The 21,648-nt window shown below is 32.4% G+C and overlaps 1 protein-coding gene and 1 long non-coding RNA gene across 3 annotated transcripts in view; both read right to left on the bottom strand.

The window, feature by feature from the left end:
- The window catches only part of LOC127734471 (nonsense-mediated mRNA decay factor SMG5-like), a 99,803-nt gene extending 98,683 nt beyond the window's left edge, over positions 1 to 1,120 (bottom strand). Inside the window, exon 1 of the mRNA XM_052244356.1 lies at positions 898 to 1,120. Coding sequence (XP_052100316.1) covers positions 898 to 965 — 68 coding nt within the window. The 5' untranslated portion in view covers positions 966 to 1,120. The remainder of the gene's footprint in view (positions 1 to 897) is intronic.
- A 7,555-nt stretch (positions 1,121 to 8,675) lies between these two features.
- On the bottom strand, positions 8,676 to 21,375 carry LOC127734470 (uncharacterized). 2 transcript variants are annotated; one of them, XR_007997613.1, is made up of 6 exons: positions 21,036 to 21,375; positions 18,859 to 18,955; positions 17,842 to 17,950; positions 11,787 to 11,860; positions 11,302 to 11,388; positions 8,676 to 10,729 (listed from the first exon to the last, which is right to left on the bottom strand). It is a non-coding gene; the product is annotated as an uncharacterized LOC127734470 (long non-coding RNA). The 2 variants fall into 2 exon arrangements; XR_007997612.1 differs by having other exon boundaries at positions 18,883 to 18,955.
- Between the last annotated feature and the right edge of the window lie 273 nt (positions 21,376 to 21,648).

Below are 21,648 nucleotides of genomic sequence, written 5' to 3'. Positions count from 1 at the left end.
TATCATATATAAAATTCCTAACATTAGAACCAACATTGGATACGTTTCCGTAATTCAGATACTTTTCATAATATAAATAAGCTTTATTTAGAGTCGGCAAGGTATACAAACAGAAACAACATAAGCTCTAATGAGCTTTTAACCGACAGAAATCATGCTGGGATTTTTTTTTTACAAAAAATGTTTATAAGGGGAGGAAGTCCCCTATTACGGTAGAAAAATAAGAAGAAAGAAAAAAAATCAAATTTTTTAAAATTTTAAAAATTTCCAGCAAAAAAATCATTCTACTAATGAACTCAAAATCGTTAACTTTTTTTTTCAGACTTTTTTATTTTCCCGCATTTGCCCGGAAATCTACTTCCTTCTTCCGGTCTCGTATGTCATGAGAGTTTAGAAAAATATATATTTATCAGTCTAGTAAAATATAGGAAGAACACAATACCAATTTCATTTTTAATAATTCTTTGAAATGAAAAAAACGTTACCTGATGATAGCGTTTCTTTGTTTACATTGAATATGACGTCATAACTTAAATAATGTCACAACTAATATCACTAACAACAGAACCAAAATCGGAAACGTTACGGTATTTCCGTTTCTTTTTTAACAAATTTTGAAGTTAAAATATGTTTGAATTAAAAAAAAATTATTCATACAGACTTCGTCCCATTTCACAGGTAATGCCTGCCTCATATTATATATAAATCTGCTGTTAACTGGATATCCATGGTAAAGTATTCTAAAGATTTACTTCGTCCACTTCACAGGTAACAACTTCCTCATATTATCACTCAAAAGGCTGATTCTGAAATTTGATGAAATCTGGGCCAATAGATAAAGGGACTTGAAACTATGTTATATTTTTTTTCCAATAAATTTTTTGATTTGAGGTGCACCTGTAAACACGTTTCGCTTTATCAACATCTGGTTTTGTTTCTCCCGATTTTTCGCTCCCTTTCTTCATCTTTTCGGCAATATGTTCCACCAAATCAGGATTTCATTACATTCTCTCATTTCAAAAGCTAACTTTCCATAGTTGATGAAAGATCTTCCTGGTGGCACCGATATTTCGTTGCCATATTTTTTTCTATGGAACTTCTTTTGACTTTACTACCAACCCCATAAAAAGTCCAGAAAAGTATGAAAAGTTATCGCTAGTCAGAATATTCCCACACAAAATCAACTAAAATATAAATGAATCCCATTTTAATACTTTATATAACAACGCACCAACATGTACCTAAGGGGCATTAACAGTTTAGAGGCCTAAAACTTCCAAAAATAGTGTAAACCTGCGAGAATATAACTACTGATCGTATTTGATATTGAAATTCATTTAGTGAACGACTACTCCCGGTTGTAGGTCAAGTTGAAGCCAAAAATCGGGAAAAAAACGAGAACTTGATTCCGTATTTTTTGTGCAAATCCGTGACCTTCTTTAGACTGCTGTACCCAGATCAGTTTCACTCCAACCTAAGCTTTGTTGTAGTTAATGTGTTCACTGTGGTCTACTCCACATGCAGACTACAGGGGATACATCTATCAGCATCCCACGGTCTTCCAGGTCAAGAAAAAGGACGAAAAATCGTCAAAATTGACGCTTTTTGCACCTAATGACCAACTTTGGCATGGTAAGAGTTAATTACAGTTGATTATTTGTTGTTTTCAAATTTTGTTTCTATTTAAATTTTGTACCGATTTTCTGTCAATTGTACGTGACAGTCAGAGACAATAGTTTTCTGGATATGCCTGTTATTGTCTGTTATGCCATGATTAAGAAAATTATGTATTAAGTAGTCATAACTTCGCCAATGTAACCCGCTGGTCCCATACCCGGCTAAAAAGTAGAAGTGAAGTCATTAAGTTTTTTTATTTGAAAAAAAAATGGCGCAATCGTATACTTTATTCTTGGCGCAAATGATACACGGTATTTCAAAAACAAGTGGTGCCAACAAATTTCTGTTGACCCTTATAACACGCCATATGCTGAAGGGATGGATATGAGATGTGCCAATGCTTATATAACTGCATACGAAATATCAAAGACTTACCTTAAGTGTTTAACCTTAAACTGACCTTATCACAAACTTTAACATGTAAACTATATAGTCTATGCAGAAGTTTCAAAGTCAATAGACCATGACTAATTAAGGGATAATGACCAACTCCATGGATATGAGATGTGTCAATGCTTATATAGTTGCATCAAATATCAAAGACTTACCATAAGTGGTTCCCCATAAACTCACGGGTGTCATTCTGTATATCGAAAGAAATGATCGTGAAAGAATAACTAACGGTGGTCAAGCCCTCAACAAACTCCTTTTAATTTAGACCAAACAAAAAGACTTGAAAATAAAAAAAGTTGCATTTTCTATCTTGGACATAAAAAGTTGTAGTTTGGGTGTTAAACGTCTTACAAAAGAACCAAATAGTCTAAGTCGTCGATCCCTTTGCGGAGTTTTGTAGTTGAATTATATTTTAGGCACTGACCGTTCTTTTCTTTTTAGGGAGCATGGTATTTTTCTCGTGACAAACATTTTTTCCCCGACTTAAAAAAAAACCAAGCTATTTCTCAATAACAAGAATTATTATTAAAACGCAATGAATAATTCATTTCATCCCTAATATTCAATGCAAACAAATTTTTTTGTTCACTTTCCTTCTAATAAGGAATTATACTTAAATTAAATATATATAGAATACTCCCCATCAAAAGATGAATGGTCGGTGTTTTATTGAACTTTTGAAAATTCGCCCTTACAACAAATAAGACAACTGTTGTTAGTAGTATAAAGACATATGAATATGTTAATGATGATTAGGTTAATGTAACCATTTTTTCTTTCATAACACAACATCCAATAAGGGTACGCAATGATGACATCTGAATGGAATAAACGGCATATATATATATATATAAACAAGTCTAAATTGAAAACAACGTTCAAACCTATGATTGCGTTGGATAAAAACCGCAATTTTTATACGTTTGCATGCAAAACAAATTTCTTTGTAGAGGGGTCTAAATACAGCACAAACAACATTTTCCAAAAGACCAAAAAAGTGAAAAAGTATATTTTAACAAAACGCATTTGACTAGCAGGTCGAACAACGGATGTTCTTAAACCCTGCTGACTACCATGGCGATTGCCAAATAAACAGATCACAGATGTAACACAATGGATCTTAATTATTAATTTAATACCAAACCGAAAACAATAAACTTGCGGAAAAGATGGTATAACGCAAACATGAGGTGCAAAAATTTGTACACCATATCCGGATTTCGACAATTAATGTCTCTTCATTGATGTTAGGAATCGAAACGGTATTTGGAAGGCCATAATTATAATTTACCTCAATTTGGGATTGACTCTTGAATTTTGAAGAGTCGAAATAGGATGAACGGATCATTCATATAAACCCGCAGGCAAATATAATACAAGCCCAAACGAAAAAATATAAACAAGTCTAAACTTTGAAAACAACTTTCAAACATATGATTGCGTTGGACAAAAACCGCAAGTTTTATACGTGTGCATGCAAAACAAATTTCTTTGTAGAGGGGTCTAAATACAGCACAAACAACATTTTCCAAAAGACCAAAAAAGTGAAAAAGTATATTTTAACAAAACGCATTTGACTAGCAGGTCGAACAACGGATGTTCTTAAACCCTGCTGACTGCCATGGCGATTGCCAAATAAACAGATCACAGATCTAACACAATGGATCTTAATTATTAGTTTAATACCAAACAGAAAACAATAAACTTGCGGAAAAGATGGTATACAGCAAACATGAGGTGCAAAAATTTGTACACCATATCCGGATTTCGACAATAAATGTCTCTTCAGTGATAGGAATCGAAACGGTATTTGGAAGGCCATATAATTTACCTCAATTTGGGATTGACTCTTGAATTTTGAAGAGTCGAAATAGGATGAACGGATCATATAAACCCGAAGGCAAATATAATACAAGCCCAAACGAAAAATACACGTACACCATATCACCCTTGTTATTATCTATATAGTTATTAATATCATCTTTACATTTCAGTATATCGCAAGACGCCGTACAGAAAAACAAGTTGTTATTTTGCAATTCGCCGTACAACGCCCTTTAATTCTCCGTATAGTAACTTGAAAATTACAGGTGCATATTCTTTAAAAAAACATCTTTTTGATAGCAAATTTCAGTAAATATATAAATATGATGTCACATTATCATAATCTAAAAATTTGTCTGGAAAAAGAATGAATATTTGGCCAGTGGGACGTCGGAGAGCAATTGACCTCGACATTTTCTGGTACCAAGCGCACAGTTTTGAAGTATAACGCAAACTCTTGTCTTTGTTTGCTACTTGTTGGCATAAAAATTAAGCACTATATATATCAGAAAATCGTTTCATAAGCGGTAACCTCATCAAAACGGTAGAAATGGTTTAAATCAAATGATTTCTAAACTTTTTTCCTCCTTTTTCTCCGCTTCGTTGGTACCCAATTTCCGTTGGCTTTTATATTTTATTTTTTGTTGATGTTTATCATTTGAAATTGTCACAAGTTCATGTTTTACTTATATATATGACAATAAAGAATTATATACTGAATAATTTAAATTCTTATCCTTTGACATGGCATTTTCGTATAAAAAACACTGCGTTTTGCCCATGTCTGATGATGACGACTACCAGCTCAAACGAGTGTCTTCCGAATCACTATCCCATCCTCCACCCCCTCTTCTGCGCCTTTTATCCAGGAAAAAATACCCAGGTGTGCTTCTTGATTAAGTTAAATAGTAAAATTCAAATATACATTTTTCATAACTATCGATTAATTCCAGTACGTGGCAAATGTTTCATGCATATTCAGGACTAGAACAAATTGGCAATAAAAGGACCTTTAATAGTAAGCATTAGCTCGGATTAAAGTGACTTTCTCAAAAATCAATAGAGATCTTCCGCTCATTAAATATGACCATAATTATATCTAAGTAAGGTTTCAATCCAATATGTAATATCTGGTTACATATTGGATTGAAACCTTACTTAGATATAAAAGTTTTCTACACAAATTGAGGTCTATATTTATGCCCCTGCCGCTAGGCGAGGGGGCATTAAGTGTTACCCTTGACCGTCCGTCAGTCTGTCTTTCCGCCCGTACTTCCGTTCGTCCAATTTTTAAATTGCAAAGCTTGAGCAGGGGCAGGGGCATTCGTGTCCTCAGACACTTTCTTCTTTTATTAGTAACTATGATCTTGACCTTTGACATGGTGAACTAAAAATCAATGAGGAACTTCCTCTCATTACATGCGACATATATCCCAGTAAGGTTGCAATCTGATATACGAATTCGAGTCAACTGAGCATCTTGAAAAAAAGAACCGACAGACGGACAGACGGACTGACATACAGATGAACGGATTGACAGGCAGGAAAAAATCTTATAATTCATACCATCAGTAAGTAAGAGTCTGCATGGTAGGTACACAAGGATGAACAGCAGGGACTGACACTAGAGATTGATGGCTACTGAAGATGGATACTGGATAGACAGGAAATTTCCAACTAACCCATCAATGTGTTGTTGCAGTTATTCTTTAACGTGCAGTGTGTATGGAATTTGCCCTTCAAGAGACGTGGGATTTAGAATTTGGTGAAATTATTAACATCTTTTCTGCAGCTAAATCCCAAGCAGGATGGATAGTCTTATTCTACTTAACATTAAAACCCCTTTTTAGTCAAAAATTTGGAATTTTGACTGAACGTTGCAATATTGCTGTATGAAAAAAAAAGAGGTCAAAAACGTATGAATAATTCAAATGTTGTGAAAATCTTTTCATATAAGTTCATCTTACTTTATGTAAACCAATGAACCAAGAAAATTCTAAAGAAAAAATAGTTTTTATATGCAACTCCATATTCAACTTTACATGGTTTTTAATATTCATCATATTTTTTTTTTTGGCAAAAGAAGTTTTCATAAAAGTAAACAAGAGTGCACACGCTGAAATGTCTCGCCTTCTTTACTAATCATTGATATTATGTTGATAGTCCTAAATATAAAGCTTTATTACAACTGTCACATAAACTTAACATTAACCAAGTAAACTAAACATTGACCAATGAACCACGAAAATGAGGTCAAGGTCAGATGAACCATGCTAGGCAGGCATGTACAGCTAACAATTCTTCCATACAACAAATATAGTTGTCCTATTGCTTATAGTTTAAAGAAAAACAGACCAAAACACAAAAACTTAACACTGAGCAATTAATGAACCTTCAAAATGAGGTCAAGTTCAATTAAAACCTGCGTGACTGACATATAGACCATAAAATATTTCCATACACCAAATATAGTTGTATATAGTACAAGAAAAACAGAACAAAACACAAAAATCTAACTATAACCACTGAACCATGAAAATGAGGTCAAGGTCAGATGACACCTGCCAGTTGGACATGTACACCTTACAGTCCTTCCATACACCGAATATACTAGACCTATTGCTTATAGTATCTTAGTCCGAGATTACCCTGACGTCCAACGGCTGTTTTGCCAGACAAGCTGGGGCCGTGGGACGTCCCACGGCCCCAGCTTGTCTGGCAAAACAGCCGTTGGACGTCAGAGCAGGAACATATATATTAGATTTACTGTTCCCAGGTCAGAGTAATCTCGGACTAATAGTATCTGAGATATGGACTTGACCACCAAAACTTAACCTTGTTCACTGCTGATCCATGAAATGAGGTCGAGGTCAAGTGAAAACTGTCTGACGGGCATGAGGACCTTGCAAGGTACGCACATACCAAATATAGTTATCCTATTACTTATAATAAGAGAGAATTTAACATTACAAAAAATCTTTACTTTTTTTTCAAGTAGTCACTGAACCATGAAAATGAGGTCAAGGACATTGGACATGTGACTGACGGAAACTTCGTAACACGAGGCATCCATATACAAAGAATGAAGCATCCAGATCTCCCACCTTCTAAAATATAAAGCTTTTAAGAAGTTAGCTAACGCCGCCGCCGCCGTGGATCACCATCCCTATGTCAAGCTTTCTGCGACAAAAGTCGCAGCCTCGACAAAAAATCATACTATTCTGATTTGAATTCAAAATGACATAAATACGTAATGCTTAGTAGAAAATATTTTAGCTCTACTTGTCTTGTGTATGGTCTAAAAATTCATAATGTTGGGATAATTTCAGCTTATTTGGTGTAATCTGGGACCAATATTTATAAATCCAAGGTGTTAATTGATATGACATAATTTTCATTTTTCATAATGTACTAAAGTTTTTGTCATTCTGTGCAAACAATACTTATTTCATGGCATAAAAAGTGCCACAAGCCACAAATATATGAGTATATGCTGCTTAATAAATGTTTCGACTTAAGGTCGCACAACATTCAGCCAACATGATATTCTTCTAGCTTCTACGTTATATGACTTAAAACAAAAAGACATTTTCCCCATTCAGATTAAATTCAGCATTTGTCCTCAACATGCATGAAATATTTGCCACTGGATGTTGAGCAAACATCAACTAATCAATCAATTCAGTATACATATTTAATTAAATAGGAACAAAATTATTGCGGAAATTAATCCGAATGAAATGTGACTTTTTTTCATTTCCCTCCATGAATACAAAACTATAGTTGTTGGCCACTTTCAGCAACCTAATGGCTTTATATGGCAGTCAGTCTATGGTTGGTGGAGGAAGATGGAACTAATACCCGGAGAGAACCACCAATCTTCAGCAGAAAAACTCAGGCAATCCTTGTTAATCAAGATCTGAGTTGAACCCTCGCAATGACCAGGTTTCAGATTTGGATCAAAGTTGAAAGGCTAGTGACTGGTTCCATCAGATGTAAATTGAGATAGAACAAATCATTATTCAATAGCCTTAATATGAACAAACAAAAATGTCTAACATGCATGCTCAACAGTTAAATACCTCTCATAAAAGTGACCTAATATAATATAAGGGATCTTATGAATACTTCTGAGCATCATACATCAACATTATCATAAACTGTTAACACAGAGATATGCCTCGCCTTTTTGTTATTTTGCTAGTAAAATGCAAATGATATTTAAATAGCAAAACTTTAACATGCAAGTTATGCAAAATATTCAAAGTCAATGAACCATGACTGAAGGCACAGGGCCAAACATTCTCCATGGAAATACGATGTGCCAATGCTAATACAACATACTAAATATCATTGACCTACCACTAGTTGTTACCCATAAACTGACCTAATCACAAACTTATACATGTAAACTAAGCAAAAGTTTCAAAGTCAGTAGACAATGACCGAGGGGACGGGGCCAAATAATCAGGCTCCATGGAAATGAGATGTGCCAATGCTGATACAACTGCATACCAAATATCATTGACCTATCACTAGTAGTGGTTCCCCATAATCAGAAAGTAGGTACCTCGCAGATCTGAAAAGCTCTCACATGTTATAACTCATCACTGTCAAGCTTTGACCAAAATGGTAGTCATCCTGTTCAGCAGTACCTGAAAAAAATGTGACGGAAATATTTGCTGGACAAACGGGCAGACAGAGGAACAGACCGACAAGGTGAATGCAATATAGCCTTAACTCCTCGAGGAGGGATATTATACTAGGACAAAAAGCCATCATTGCTGATTTTCAATATAAACTTTTATTAAGAAATATTATTATTTCAATAACCATACACAAAACGCAAAAAAAAAAATAACACTTGAATGTTTTGTTAATAAAATATCATGCTCTTACTCCAAATATTGAAAATTAAGAAACAATGTAATTATTTTTTTAAGTACTGGTAATCAAATTCGAAATACTTTACCCTCCTTCTAGATTCATCCAAACTTAATCCAATGGCAGGTTTTAGTAGTTTTATTGAAAATTGGTCATAAGAGATGACTACAATTAGATGAAAGAAGCACCTGCTGTTAGATTGAAACAGAATAAACCTTCACAAAGTCTTGTTCTATCTCTCTATCAAATATGCAAATCAGATGAATTTAAAATATAAAAAGAAGAATTTAATATCCAAAAGATATCATTAAATTTCAAACCAACCCATACTGCTATTTCCTATAACTTAGTTTACAGTTTTTACTAAGCTCTACAAAATGGCAAATTTTGATTACATCTGATGTGCTCCTATTAATGTCTAATTAATTACCTTTCACCAAAGGAAGCGACCAGAATAAGGAGGTAAATAGGTGTATTCCCTCCCCTTGCCATAAACTTAACCCTATTAGCTCCTCATTCATCACATGGATTTTGCTTTCTGTGTTGAAGGGGTTCACAAATGACATAGATACGCATAGAATAGAACATGACTGTGATGTTTAAAACAATGAGAGCTGATTTATTAAATTTTGATCCATGTCATATTCAAGTGTATATTCTTTGTTCATAGATTCAAGCCATAAAACAAATTAAAGAAAAAGTAGCATCTCAAAATACTATCTTCCACTTCTAGATTTATCTTATCTAAACCAAATGATAGGTTAAGTTTGGCAACTTGTTTGAGACCAGTCTACAAAAAGTTGTAAGAAGTGCCTGCTGTTTGGCTGAAAGAAAATAAACCTCCACAAAATATATTTCTCTCCCTCACACACACCAGATATATTAAGTTGTAAGAATACTTTTCGATCCAATACAACTTATAAATTTCAGAAAATCCCATACTGCCATTTCCTAGAACTTAGTTTACAGTTTTTCTTTTATCTTTTTTTTTCTTTATCTTTTGTTTACATTATTTCTTTACTATTAGCTCTACAAAATGGCAAATTTTGATAACATCTGTGTCCCTTAAATATATTACATGTAAATAATACAAGTATGATAAATTAACTTTCATCATAGGAAGAAACCAGTAATAGGAGGTAAATAGGTTTATTCCCTCCCCTTGCCATAACTTCAACCTATTAGCTCCTCATTCAATTTAGATTTCACTTCCTGTGTTGAAAACTAAAAAAAAATAAATATATATATATATATATAAAATGGTACACTTAATATATTGCATAAGTGTGATAATTTAGATATAAAATGAAAGTTTATGATTTAAATTTTTTAGTATGTAATATTTTTAGTGTATCCTTTTTAAAAATACAGTTTTCAATACACATTAATGTAATACTCATCCAAGATTTATCCAATTTAAACAAATTGGCAAGTGCTTGATTATTTCAATACAAAAAGTTATAAAGAAGAACCTGCTGTTTTGCTGAAAAAGAATAGACCTTTACATAGTCCTTCTTTCTGTCTTTCATACACTGCAATTCCTCTTAGAATAATCTTGTTTAAGCCATAAATACAAACAAACAAAAAATAGCAGTGACCGTCTATAGTCAAACAGCTCGTAAAAAATGGAAACAATAGTATGAAACAGGATAAATCTTTACAAATGAATATTCTAACTATCTCACATTTTAACATAATGAATTTTGAAGAAAAAAAAAACATTTTTAATCAAACATTGAAGATAAGCAGTGAGCTTTAAAATGAACAAATATAATCTTCACAAAATCTAGCTGACTCTCTCTTTGCCTTTCACACATTTCATATTTTAAAATTATATTTGACTCTCCATCCTCAATTTTATAATTAATAAAAAAGTTCGTGTGTGTTGATGTCCTTCCTTCATTTTCACCTTTTTTTCAAAATATCCACAATTGGAAGTATCAAACATTACCTACAAATGGAATGATAAGTTTTATCACAAGGTTCTTAAAAATAAAAAGGAGAAACAGTTTTTCTGTGTCACAATATTTATTCTTCATAATCAGGTTAATCATTGACAGTTAGGATTATGTTTTGCTGCTAAGTTCTTTATTTTTTATACCATTTGGTGTCCAAGATTGAATATCCGTTTACAATGCAAGCCAGGTGGCAAATAATTGGTTTTAAGAAGACGAAAAAGTTTCAAATGGTAAAACTTGACCATTCTGTGGTTTTTGCATAAACATATGAATCTTACAGTAAGATATGAATGTTATTTCAGTCCTATTTGCAAATCTGATTTGATGATGATATGATCTTGTATTTATAAATTAGTCCAGAAGAAAAAAATCTCTATAACTATCTCCCTTGAAATAATTTTCAGCAATGCATTTCCCCCTCCCCCCTTTCCTCAGTATGATTGTGTGATGTACACATTTTTACATAATTAGTATATCTTCCCACCACCCCCCAAGGTATGCAAGAATACAACCGGTCTCTTTAACAATGCATTTGTGTAGTGTTTTTGTAATAATGCTGACTTACCTAAACATCAGGTAAATTTATTCCCATTAAGTTTTCATCTAATAACGGCACTTTGTGAATACCATGCAGGGCCAGCATTGAATGAAGCTGAAAAAATAAATTATCAAAATGTTTTACTGTTCTGAGATACTTATATTTCTTCAACTTCTAATTGGTAGCATTAGAATATTAATTAGCATATTACTCATTTCTATTCTGGATTTTATTTTCTGTTAAAGTTATCCAATCTGAGCAGCCACTTAAAAATCAGCCTTCATTAACTGCAACAGTGTTCAAAAGATAAATTTTTGAAACAAGAACAATAGCCCTAGAATATCGCATCCATTATTCTTATTGGATCTTTTTCCTTATGCATTTTCTCAATATAGTAAAAATTATGAGAGTTCTAAGGTCCCAGCCAGATAGATGACTTGGTCTTATTGATGCATTGACCATTATAAATCAACCTTCTAAAGTATTTTTTTTTAAATTTAAGAAAAGATTACCTCGTGTTTTGCATTGAACCACTTCAGATTTGAGATAACAATCTCTTGAAAACTTCCTGTTTGCTATTTTCATCCTGAAAAAAAAAAAAAAAAAAAAAAAAATAGAAAAATATGCTTAAAAGTTAAAACAAATGATATAATTAGAAATGCATATAATCTAATTTTAATAATATTTAAAATTTAATTCCTATAACTTAACTCTGAAATATTTCATTCACACTTCTTATTATCAGTGATTGAAAAGTGACAAGCTCTCAAAATCCTAGCTTAAACCCTGCTCATTATTATCATGAAATGGCACTTTTGAGGTAAAACAGTATCAATTTTCCAAGTCCTGCAGCAACATCGAATTAACCTTTTTGTTTAATCTTGGCATCTCAAAAAGAATGGATCAACATTTGTAAATGAAACATACTTCACCACGCACATAATTTTTCATAATCCATTAAATGGCAAATCTACATAAAGATGACTAAATATGACATGCAAAAAGTTCAATTTAAATGTTTAAAAGATATTACTTTAATTTTGTCTGCTCTTTTAACTTATCAGTTAGCAATGCATTACTGTGAATAATCTAATATAATTTAATCTCTTTAATGTTCACTCAGGCCTTTGCTCTGGTCATGGAGATCTCTTGCTTGGATAACCATCTTTCATAATATTCCATTCCAACTCGTTGCAATCAGTTGATGTCCACTTGCAAATATTTTATGCATATTCAGGACATTAATTCCAGTAGATACCTTTTGCAAAATTGGTAAACCAGGATGAAAGGTATAAGATTTAAACTACCATTGAAAAAAGGGGAAACTTGGAGGCAGAAATTCTGTCTTGCAACAGGCAAGCTACATACCCCTCAGAGATCCTCAGAGTTGTTGCCAGGGTTCTTTAATGTGCAGAGATCAATCTCCTACTTCACAATCAAATCGGATGTGACTGCATATTAATATTCCATAGCAACAAAAACAGATCCCCTTCAAATAAGATTTACCGCTGGATGGGAGAAGTCCAGATGACCACATATCCCACTGAACCCTTGGGTTTCCCCATTTGAATAAAATTTTACATTAATTAGGGGTTTGGGTATTGCCTCTAAATACCACCTCCCCCCTTTTAACTTTATTTGTATTTGGCAATTTATACTCTGTTGTAAAGTTTTCTTTTCTTCAATTTATTTCTCTTTTTAATATATTCTAAATTTCTGCACATAAATGTTAGGTTGAAAACCTATCGAGGAATGGACAATTCATTTTTCACTCGCATCTTTCTTTGTGTTATTTTATTCTCAGATTTGTTGTACTTTATTTATTGACCAATTAAAATATTATTTTATGATACCTATTAAAATTCTTTGAAGTTTTCCCTCCATCCCAAATATAAACCACACTCTCGAATGGCACTAAAAATGAATATTTTACCCTTGCCTTACAAAGCTTCAAAGTCAGCTAGAACACAACCATTAGGTTCAAAAATAATAATACAAAATCAATAATAAATTGTGTGGCCCTGTAAGAAAACTCTACCACTTGCACATAATTGCATTGCATTAAAAGGACAAGATATTAAAATGTTCCAAGAACTGTTGCACCATATAATGACTAGCAGTGTTTTGTTTATATTAACAAAATTATTTTTTACTACTATTTAACTTATGAAATTTTGGGGGTTTTTTGGTAATTCTTTTGGTGGTTTTTTTCATTTAGTTTTATACTTTTACTTCCAAATTTAACATTAAGGTATTGGGAAAAACTGGATTCAGAATATTTTTTTTTGTCATCTGCTTGACAAAATTTTTTTTCATCAAATTGGGGATCAGAATATGTTTTTAGGAGAAAACCATAACCATGCAAAATAAACTGTGAATTTAAACAACATGGAGTTCAATTTTAACTGTGCATTTCTAACCAGAAAAAAATCAAAATTTACTATCTGCTTAATTTTAGAAAAAACTTCTATTCTTGATCAAGTTTCTCTTTATTTTTTTAGTATAATTTTAAATTCTATAATATGTCAAAATACATACTCCAAGCAATTCTTAAATGATCATGAAGAGAAGGAAATCTTACACAAAAATATTAACTTTTACAAATAATCTAACAACGTTTTTTTTAATCTGCTTTAATTTAAGAATTGAATATCTAAAATTTGAGAATACATTTAAACAGAAACCAATATAGAGCTGCTATCAACACAAAATTCTCTAAATAACATAAATGATAAAAGACAAATATGGACAATTAAGGATCTGGACTTTAGTAATGAATAATATGCACTACAATGATTATATAATTTTGATAAAATTAATTTTGAAATAATTACGAAAAAATTCAAATTGTTACTGAATCAAATGAGACCCCATAGAAAAAACTTTTTAAAACTTAAAACATCATATAAATAAACTTCAGAAATACATAACTAAGAAACTCTATAAAAACTATAGACAACATTTCATTACTATCAAATACATGTATATGAAACCATTCAAACCAGCAAAATAGCAAGAAAAAGGAAACACAACTTAGAAATGACCAATGAAGTTTAGATATACCAATGATATAGAAAAAATGTTAGGTCTGTTAGATTGGTGGTTAAATGTTAGTATAGAAATGGCTAGTAAGTAAGATGTATTTCTGAATTTATTATCTGATATTTATTTGCATTATTACATTTACCCTTGAATAAAAATATTTTTCTGTCAATTTATAATGTTACGTGCACATATTCCCCTTTATATAAGGTAATTAATTATGGCCATTAACACCAAAAAATATCTCGATTTTATTTAATTGCTTATTATTCAACATTAACAAATTATTACCCGACATCCAAATCGAGTTTTACATGTACCTGAAAACTGAAATCTTTTTTCTTTATTTAGCAATTTGTTGAATATGGAATATTGATAGTCTCAGCTAAATTAATTCACTTTTTCTAGATAAGGGTTCAAAGCTCTTGTCAACATATTGTATAAGATACTTTTTTTTTAAATTGTTGATTGTTGGAGACCATAATTTTTTAAGTTCATATTCTTTTTTTTTTGTGACGTTGGGTTGCTGTCTAATTGACCAATGATGTATTATGTATATCTACACAGCTTTTTTTGTAGTTTAACAGGTTGTGTCAAATGCCAACTTTCAAAGCTGCAATTTCCCAAATATAAATGAGTATAAATCTCTAATCTATTTATAATCTTTTTTTTTTAAACCATTCATTTTGCTTTAGATGTCCTTGAATAAAAAAACATGTAAGATCAACAATTTAATATATGTGCTTCTATACAGATGCATGCTAGCATACATCTGATACATTAAGGATATAATCTGAAATAAATCTGATATGTTAAGGATACATACATATAATACATTAAGGAATAAGTAACTACTAAATAGATTTAAATCCTTCAAGAATGAAATTAAAAGTTCGGTTTGTAGATCCTGCAAAAAATACAAATATTTCATAAGATATCTATGGGATATTTCTGCAGTCACATCCTCAAAATACCCAACTTGGTTCATTCTGAAATAAAAACAAATTGGAGGCCATCTGCAGTCACATCCTCAAGTAATGGTACTCTTTTACAAGCTCTGGGTAGAAGGCATATAACTGCTGCAGGAACACAGTGGAACTGTCAACTACCCAGTTCGGGTCATCTACAACGGAGCCATTCTCAAAGTGTATGACTCTCGGTCCATTCTGATATAAAAATTAATCTGATATGAAAAAGATACAAAGTTGCATTCATCTGATACATTAAGGATATAAGCTGTGCTAAATCTGATCTATTAAGGATACAGGCTGGCATACATCTGATACATTAAGGATACAGGCTGGCATACATCTCATATAGCTAGGGTACAGGCTGGTATACATCTGATATAGTAAGGATACAGACTGGCATACATCTGATACATGAAGGATACAGACTGGCATTATGTAACATCTGATACATAAGGATACAGACTGGCATACATCTGATATAGTAAGGATACAGGCTGGCATACATTGGATACATTAAGGATACAGGCTGGCATACATCTGATATAGTAAGGATACATGCTGGCATACATCTGATATACTGTAAGGATACAGGCTGGTATACATTGCATGCATTAAGGATACAGACCAGCATACATCTGATATATAGTAAGGATACAGGTTGCCATACATTGGATACATTAAGGATACAGGCTGGCAAACATCTGATATAGCAAGGATACAGGCTGGCATACATCTGATACATTAAGGATTCAGACAGGCATACATCTGATATAGTAAGGATTCAGGCTGGCATACATCTGATAGGTTAATATTACAGGTTGGCAAACATCAAAAACAAAACGGATACAGGCTGGCATACATATAATACTTAAATGATACAGACTGGCATACAACTGACATAGTAAGGATACAGGCTGGCATACATATACATAAAGGATACAGACTGGCATACATCTGATATAGTAAGGATACAGGCTGGCATACATATGATACATAAAGGATACAAACTGATATACATCTTATAGGTTAAGGATACAAGTTGGCAAGCTTCTGAAACATTAAGATACAGGCTGGTATACATCTGATATAGTAAGGATACAGGCTGGCATAAATCTGATACAATAAGGATACAGGCTGGCATACATCTGTTAAAGTAAGGATACAGGCTGGCATACATTTGATATAGTAAGGATACAGGCTGGCATAAATCTGATACATTAAGGATACAGGCTGGCATACATCTGTTAAAGTAAGGATACAAGCTGGCATATAATTTGGTTCAAGTATGCAAGATGAAAGTCTGAAAAGGTTTGAAATTATGAGTTTGTACTGTCTTTGTGGTAGAATCAAGCAAAATGTTTATATCCAAGTAAAAGGAAGACATCAATTAAAATCTCTATTTGAAATTTGAAACATATTTGGGAATTTATAATGCAGTATACATTTTTGTTTTTGTCTCATGCTTATATACTTTTCAATTGAATGATTGTGCAAAACACAGTAATTATGTTATCATATATAACACTGATTCAGATTCATAATCAAATATATGAATTTACATGAAAAGTTCACTAAATTAAAATGTTAAAGATTTACAGGTCAACAAGTCATTCTCTTACGGTTGTGGCCTGTTTTCTATTTCTTGCATGAATAAATATTTCTTGTATCACACGTCTGCACAGTGTGTGATAGGAAAAAGTTAGACGAAAATCTGTGTTAATTTGATTGGCTTTGATCCAGCATCATAGACGATATTACGACATTTCCATTGGCTATTCGTTAGGTAATTGATGACTTTCAAAGGTTAAGACTATGTACATTTCATCCATGGCAACAGATATATGTTATTTCTTCCAATAATATACAAAACACTCACACATTTCACCTGACAATCTTATTTTTATCAAATTTTATTACATTCTAAAGCGTACAAAAGTCTTAAAATGTCTGATTTTAAAGTTTCATGACATCAGAAAAGGACATATGACATCATACTGGAATGTGCAAAAGACTAGATCAACGATTCAAAGAATTTTTAATTTAACACAATGAGAGCTAGTGTTGACCATAAGAGAAATAGGTTTAACAATTTGTGAGAATTGGATATGGCTTGATATCATCTCTCGTTATTTAATTTAAATAGTAAACTCGCCGAAGGCTTGTTTATTATTATATTGAAATTAAATAACTCGAGTTAAATTGATATCAAGCGATATCACATTCTCAGTTATGAAACCTATGAATATCATACATTACTGTGATAACGTAAATCTGTAAGCCAACATTTACAAACTAGAAAACTGGACCCATCAAATAATGAACAAAATATTGTAAATTTGGAAATTTTTCATTCATCTAATTATCACTATTTCACAGTAGACATTGAACCTGAAATAAATTGTACACGAACATTTCTCTGTTCATTGAAAGGAACTGTGGCCATGAAACATTAAAAATAAGTGCAGTGAAGACTTAATTATCAAAACCTTAATCGTCCAAATAGGGAACAACACCTGATAAATTTTTTCTTCTAATATGTATCGTATAAACTTACAGGCTGACATACATCTATTAAGTAAAGGATACTGAAGTTGGCCATCAACTAAAACATTTAGAATTTGCAGGCTGGTATATAATCTCTTCAAGTATACAAGATGAAAAGCCTGAAAAGAAAAGAACAGTTTGGAAATTACAAGTTTGTATATAATGAACTCTGTGGTAAAGTATATCAAAATGTTTATAATCCAATTAGTTTAACTGTCAAAAGTTAAGGTCCTAGCAAGGAATAAAACCTGATGCAAAACAAGTGAAACTGCGAACAACGTACTGCTCACTGATGATACCCCCGCCCAAAAACTTGACGGTAAACAGGAAGTTGTTGAGTAATGAATCTGAAAACAAATCACATGGTATAGCTGACTTATATAAATCCTGAAACCGAATTTTAGAAATCCCTATGATGTAGTTCCTGAGAAAGATGCGACGAAAAATATTCATGGGACAGATGGACGGACTAATGGATGGACGGACGGACAGAGGTAAAACAGTTAATACCCCCACTTTTTTAAGCGGGAGTATAAAAATGACCTAATATATATATAGCATAACATTACAGGTTGACCATTCATCTGATACATTCAGGATGCAGGCTGGCATATAATCTTGTTTAAGTATTCAAGATGAAAGTTTGAAAAGAAAAGAAGTTTTTTGAAATTATGAGTTTGTATAAAATGCACATGTCTGTGTGATAGAATAAATCAAAATATTTATGATAATCCAGCAAAATTTACTGTTGAAAAGTGGTCCAAACAGGGAACAAAAACTAAGGAAAAAAACTGTTGACACAGATGTGTCTCGCCTGTTGGCATAAACTTCAGAAAAAGACAATCTGATGGACACTCACTGCAACATGGTTTATTAATTCAGTCACTGGACCATGACCTAGGGGTCAGGGCCTAAAAATAGTCTTCAAACTGATATGCACTGATTCAACAATTGTTAACGCCATTGAAGGAAAAGCAATCCATATGTCTCACCTTACACGACTTTCATCCCAGGGGAGATAAATTACCTGATATATAAAGTTTAAACATACAGGTTAGCCATCATCTGATAAATTAAGGATGCAGGCTGGCATATAATCTTGTTCCAGTATACAAGATGAAAGTCTGAAAAGAAAATTAGGAACAGTTTTGAAATTATAAGTTTGTATATATAAATTAACTTTAAAATCAACATGGCTGAACTATCTTTGTGGTAGAATCCATCAAGATATTTATGATAATCCAGAAAAATTAACCAAAAGATATAAAAATGTGTATAACAAATTTGACCATTTATAATTTTTTACACATTTAAAACATATTAGAGAATACATATATATAGTATACTTAATTCTAGTTGTCTCATGCTTCTAACTTTCAATTGAATGATTGTGCAAAACAGCAGTTTTGTTTTTAAATATAAATTGGATTCAGATTCAGAATAAAAAATCCTTTGAATTTTCATTAAGAGTTCACTAACTTAGAATGTTAAAGATTTACAGATCAACAAGTCCATAGATGCCAACCCTCTTTTGGTGCATTCAGTAAAACAGTTATAAAGATTTCCGTAATTTAGGTCTTTATTCAGTAATAATATTTTCTTCATAAAATTTTGTAATAATCATATAAACAACTAAGCACACAGTGATATGATTATTAGTTGCTTAGCATCCAGTGGCAAATATTTCATACATGTTCAGGACGAGAACAAATGAATAATAAATACAGAAGGTAGGTCCTTTATTAGAAGACGTCCGGGATGAGGGTCGGGAAATTTAGACTGCCACTGGAAAATGAGGGTATATTGGATGCGAGACAGAAATTAAGCATTACAACAATCCCCTAAGTTTTGTTTCAACGGTTCTTAACGCGCACCGAGCGTGGCAATCTTAATAATTTAAAGTCCCCAACCGGACTGGACGTGGCTGCGTACTTGTACATCCAACACAGCCAAACGGACGCCCAACTTTGGCAAGGGTTTTACTGCCTATTGAAGAAAACCTGTAGTACCATATTTCTATTCCACAGACACCCTATTGGGTGACTCTCAGTGACAAAATGATTTCCTTTTTTTATCAGAACTACGATTCAAATTTGATGAGCAAATGATAATCACTGACCATCGCGCTAAATGGAAATCTTTTTCATAATATATGCAAAAGGCATAATTGTTTCGGATTTCTAGTTTTCTTTCTTTGCTTCAGATATTTGATTTGTTCCAATAGACATAATGTCAAATTGAAAACAAAGACTTGTTTCGTTCATTAATTATTCAGAATTGAACATGAAATAGAGAGATCATTTTCAACTGGTAGTCCGGATTGATTGTTTATTGATTGTTGGTTGATTAACGTCCAGTGGAAAATATTTCATGTATGTTCAGGACGAGAACATGTTGACAATTAATTCAATAGATAGGTCTTACAATGGAGGCCGTCGGGGATGAAGGTTGGGGAAAGTTTGGACTTCCACAGGAAAATGAGAGTATATTGCAACAGGCCACCCACGTACCCCTCAAAGAGTTGTTACAAGGGTTCTTAACGTGCAAACTCTCTCTACATGAGGCATCGGATTTAAAGTCCTCATTTTGACTGGACGTGGCTGCGTACTTGATACATCCCGAACTACCAAATGGACGCCCCACTTTGGCGAGGAACAGTGGTGACCATATTTCTATTCCCGTCACCCTTGGGGTGTAGTCCCCAGAAACCTAATGGAAAATAACAGTGTGAACCATTCAAGCGCTTAATGTTACAAGATTCTAATGAAACATTAAGCGTCACAATGATGAAAATGATTTATATACGGAAAACTGTTCTGGACAGCTAATGAACGTTAATCAGTAACAAATAAGACTATTAATCGTAACACCATAATTTTGGTCCAAAATTCGTAACAATTACGGGAAAATCGTAATGGTTGGTATCTATGCAAGTCTATCTTATATATTACTGTGATAATGTAAATATGTAAGCCGACATTTACAAATCGTAAAACTGGATCCAAAATATAATAAAGTAAGTTGTAAATCTGGAAATTTTTGTGTGTCCAATTTTTGCAGTAAACATTTTTTCTTTGTTTATCAAAACTCATTGTGACCATGAAACATTAGAAATAAATGCAGTGAAGATCTATCACAGTTTAAAGTCCAAACTGGGAACAAAACCTGAAGCAAAAAATAAACTGATGTATAGTGAAAACTTACAGAATCTCTACCTTCATAAATCTGTGGCTTTCTATTGGCTCTTTGACATCATTTGTGTCGATGGAAGATAACAAAATAAAGAATAAGAGTTGATTAAAACTGATTCTGAACACTTTCACCAAATACTTTTATATAATTCCCATCCTCACCACTGACTTCCCAATGAAGCTAAGTCCTGGTCCTGTTGTGTAATCAGAACAACAATCTGTAATTAAGGAAGATAACAAACAAAACAAATAATTAAAAACAATAACATCAATAACATTATAACAGCCAATACTTACAACTTTCCAATGGAGTTAAGTCCTGTTGAATGAATTACAATCTGCAACAACCAAAGATTACAAACAAAACATAGCATAAAAAACAACAACATTATAAATGCATTTAAACATGCGATTGCAAAGTCAAAATTTTTTTGAATTATTTTTTTAAAATCATATTGCAGTCAAAATTTTCTTAAATTTGTGAAATTATATTGAACTAAAAATATATTAATATTTCATTCTGATCACTTTCATTAAATACTTAAGAGCCAAAACTTGCCACTCTCCAATGAAGCTAAGTCCTGTTGTGTGAACTACAATCTGCAACAAAGATAGTCTGATTAAAA

The sequence above is a fragment of the Mytilus californianus genome, unplaced genomic scaffold (assembly GCF_021869535.1).
Source record: "Mytilus californianus isolate M0D057914Y unplaced genomic scaffold, xbMytCali1.0.p SCAF_3, whole genome shotgun sequence".
NCBI classification, from domain to species: domain Eukaryota; kingdom Metazoa; phylum Mollusca; class Bivalvia; order Mytilida; family Mytilidae; genus Mytilus; species Mytilus californianus.
The sequence above is the reverse complement of the archived record's forward strand: the minus strand, read 5'-3'. Positions and strand labels throughout refer to the sequence as shown.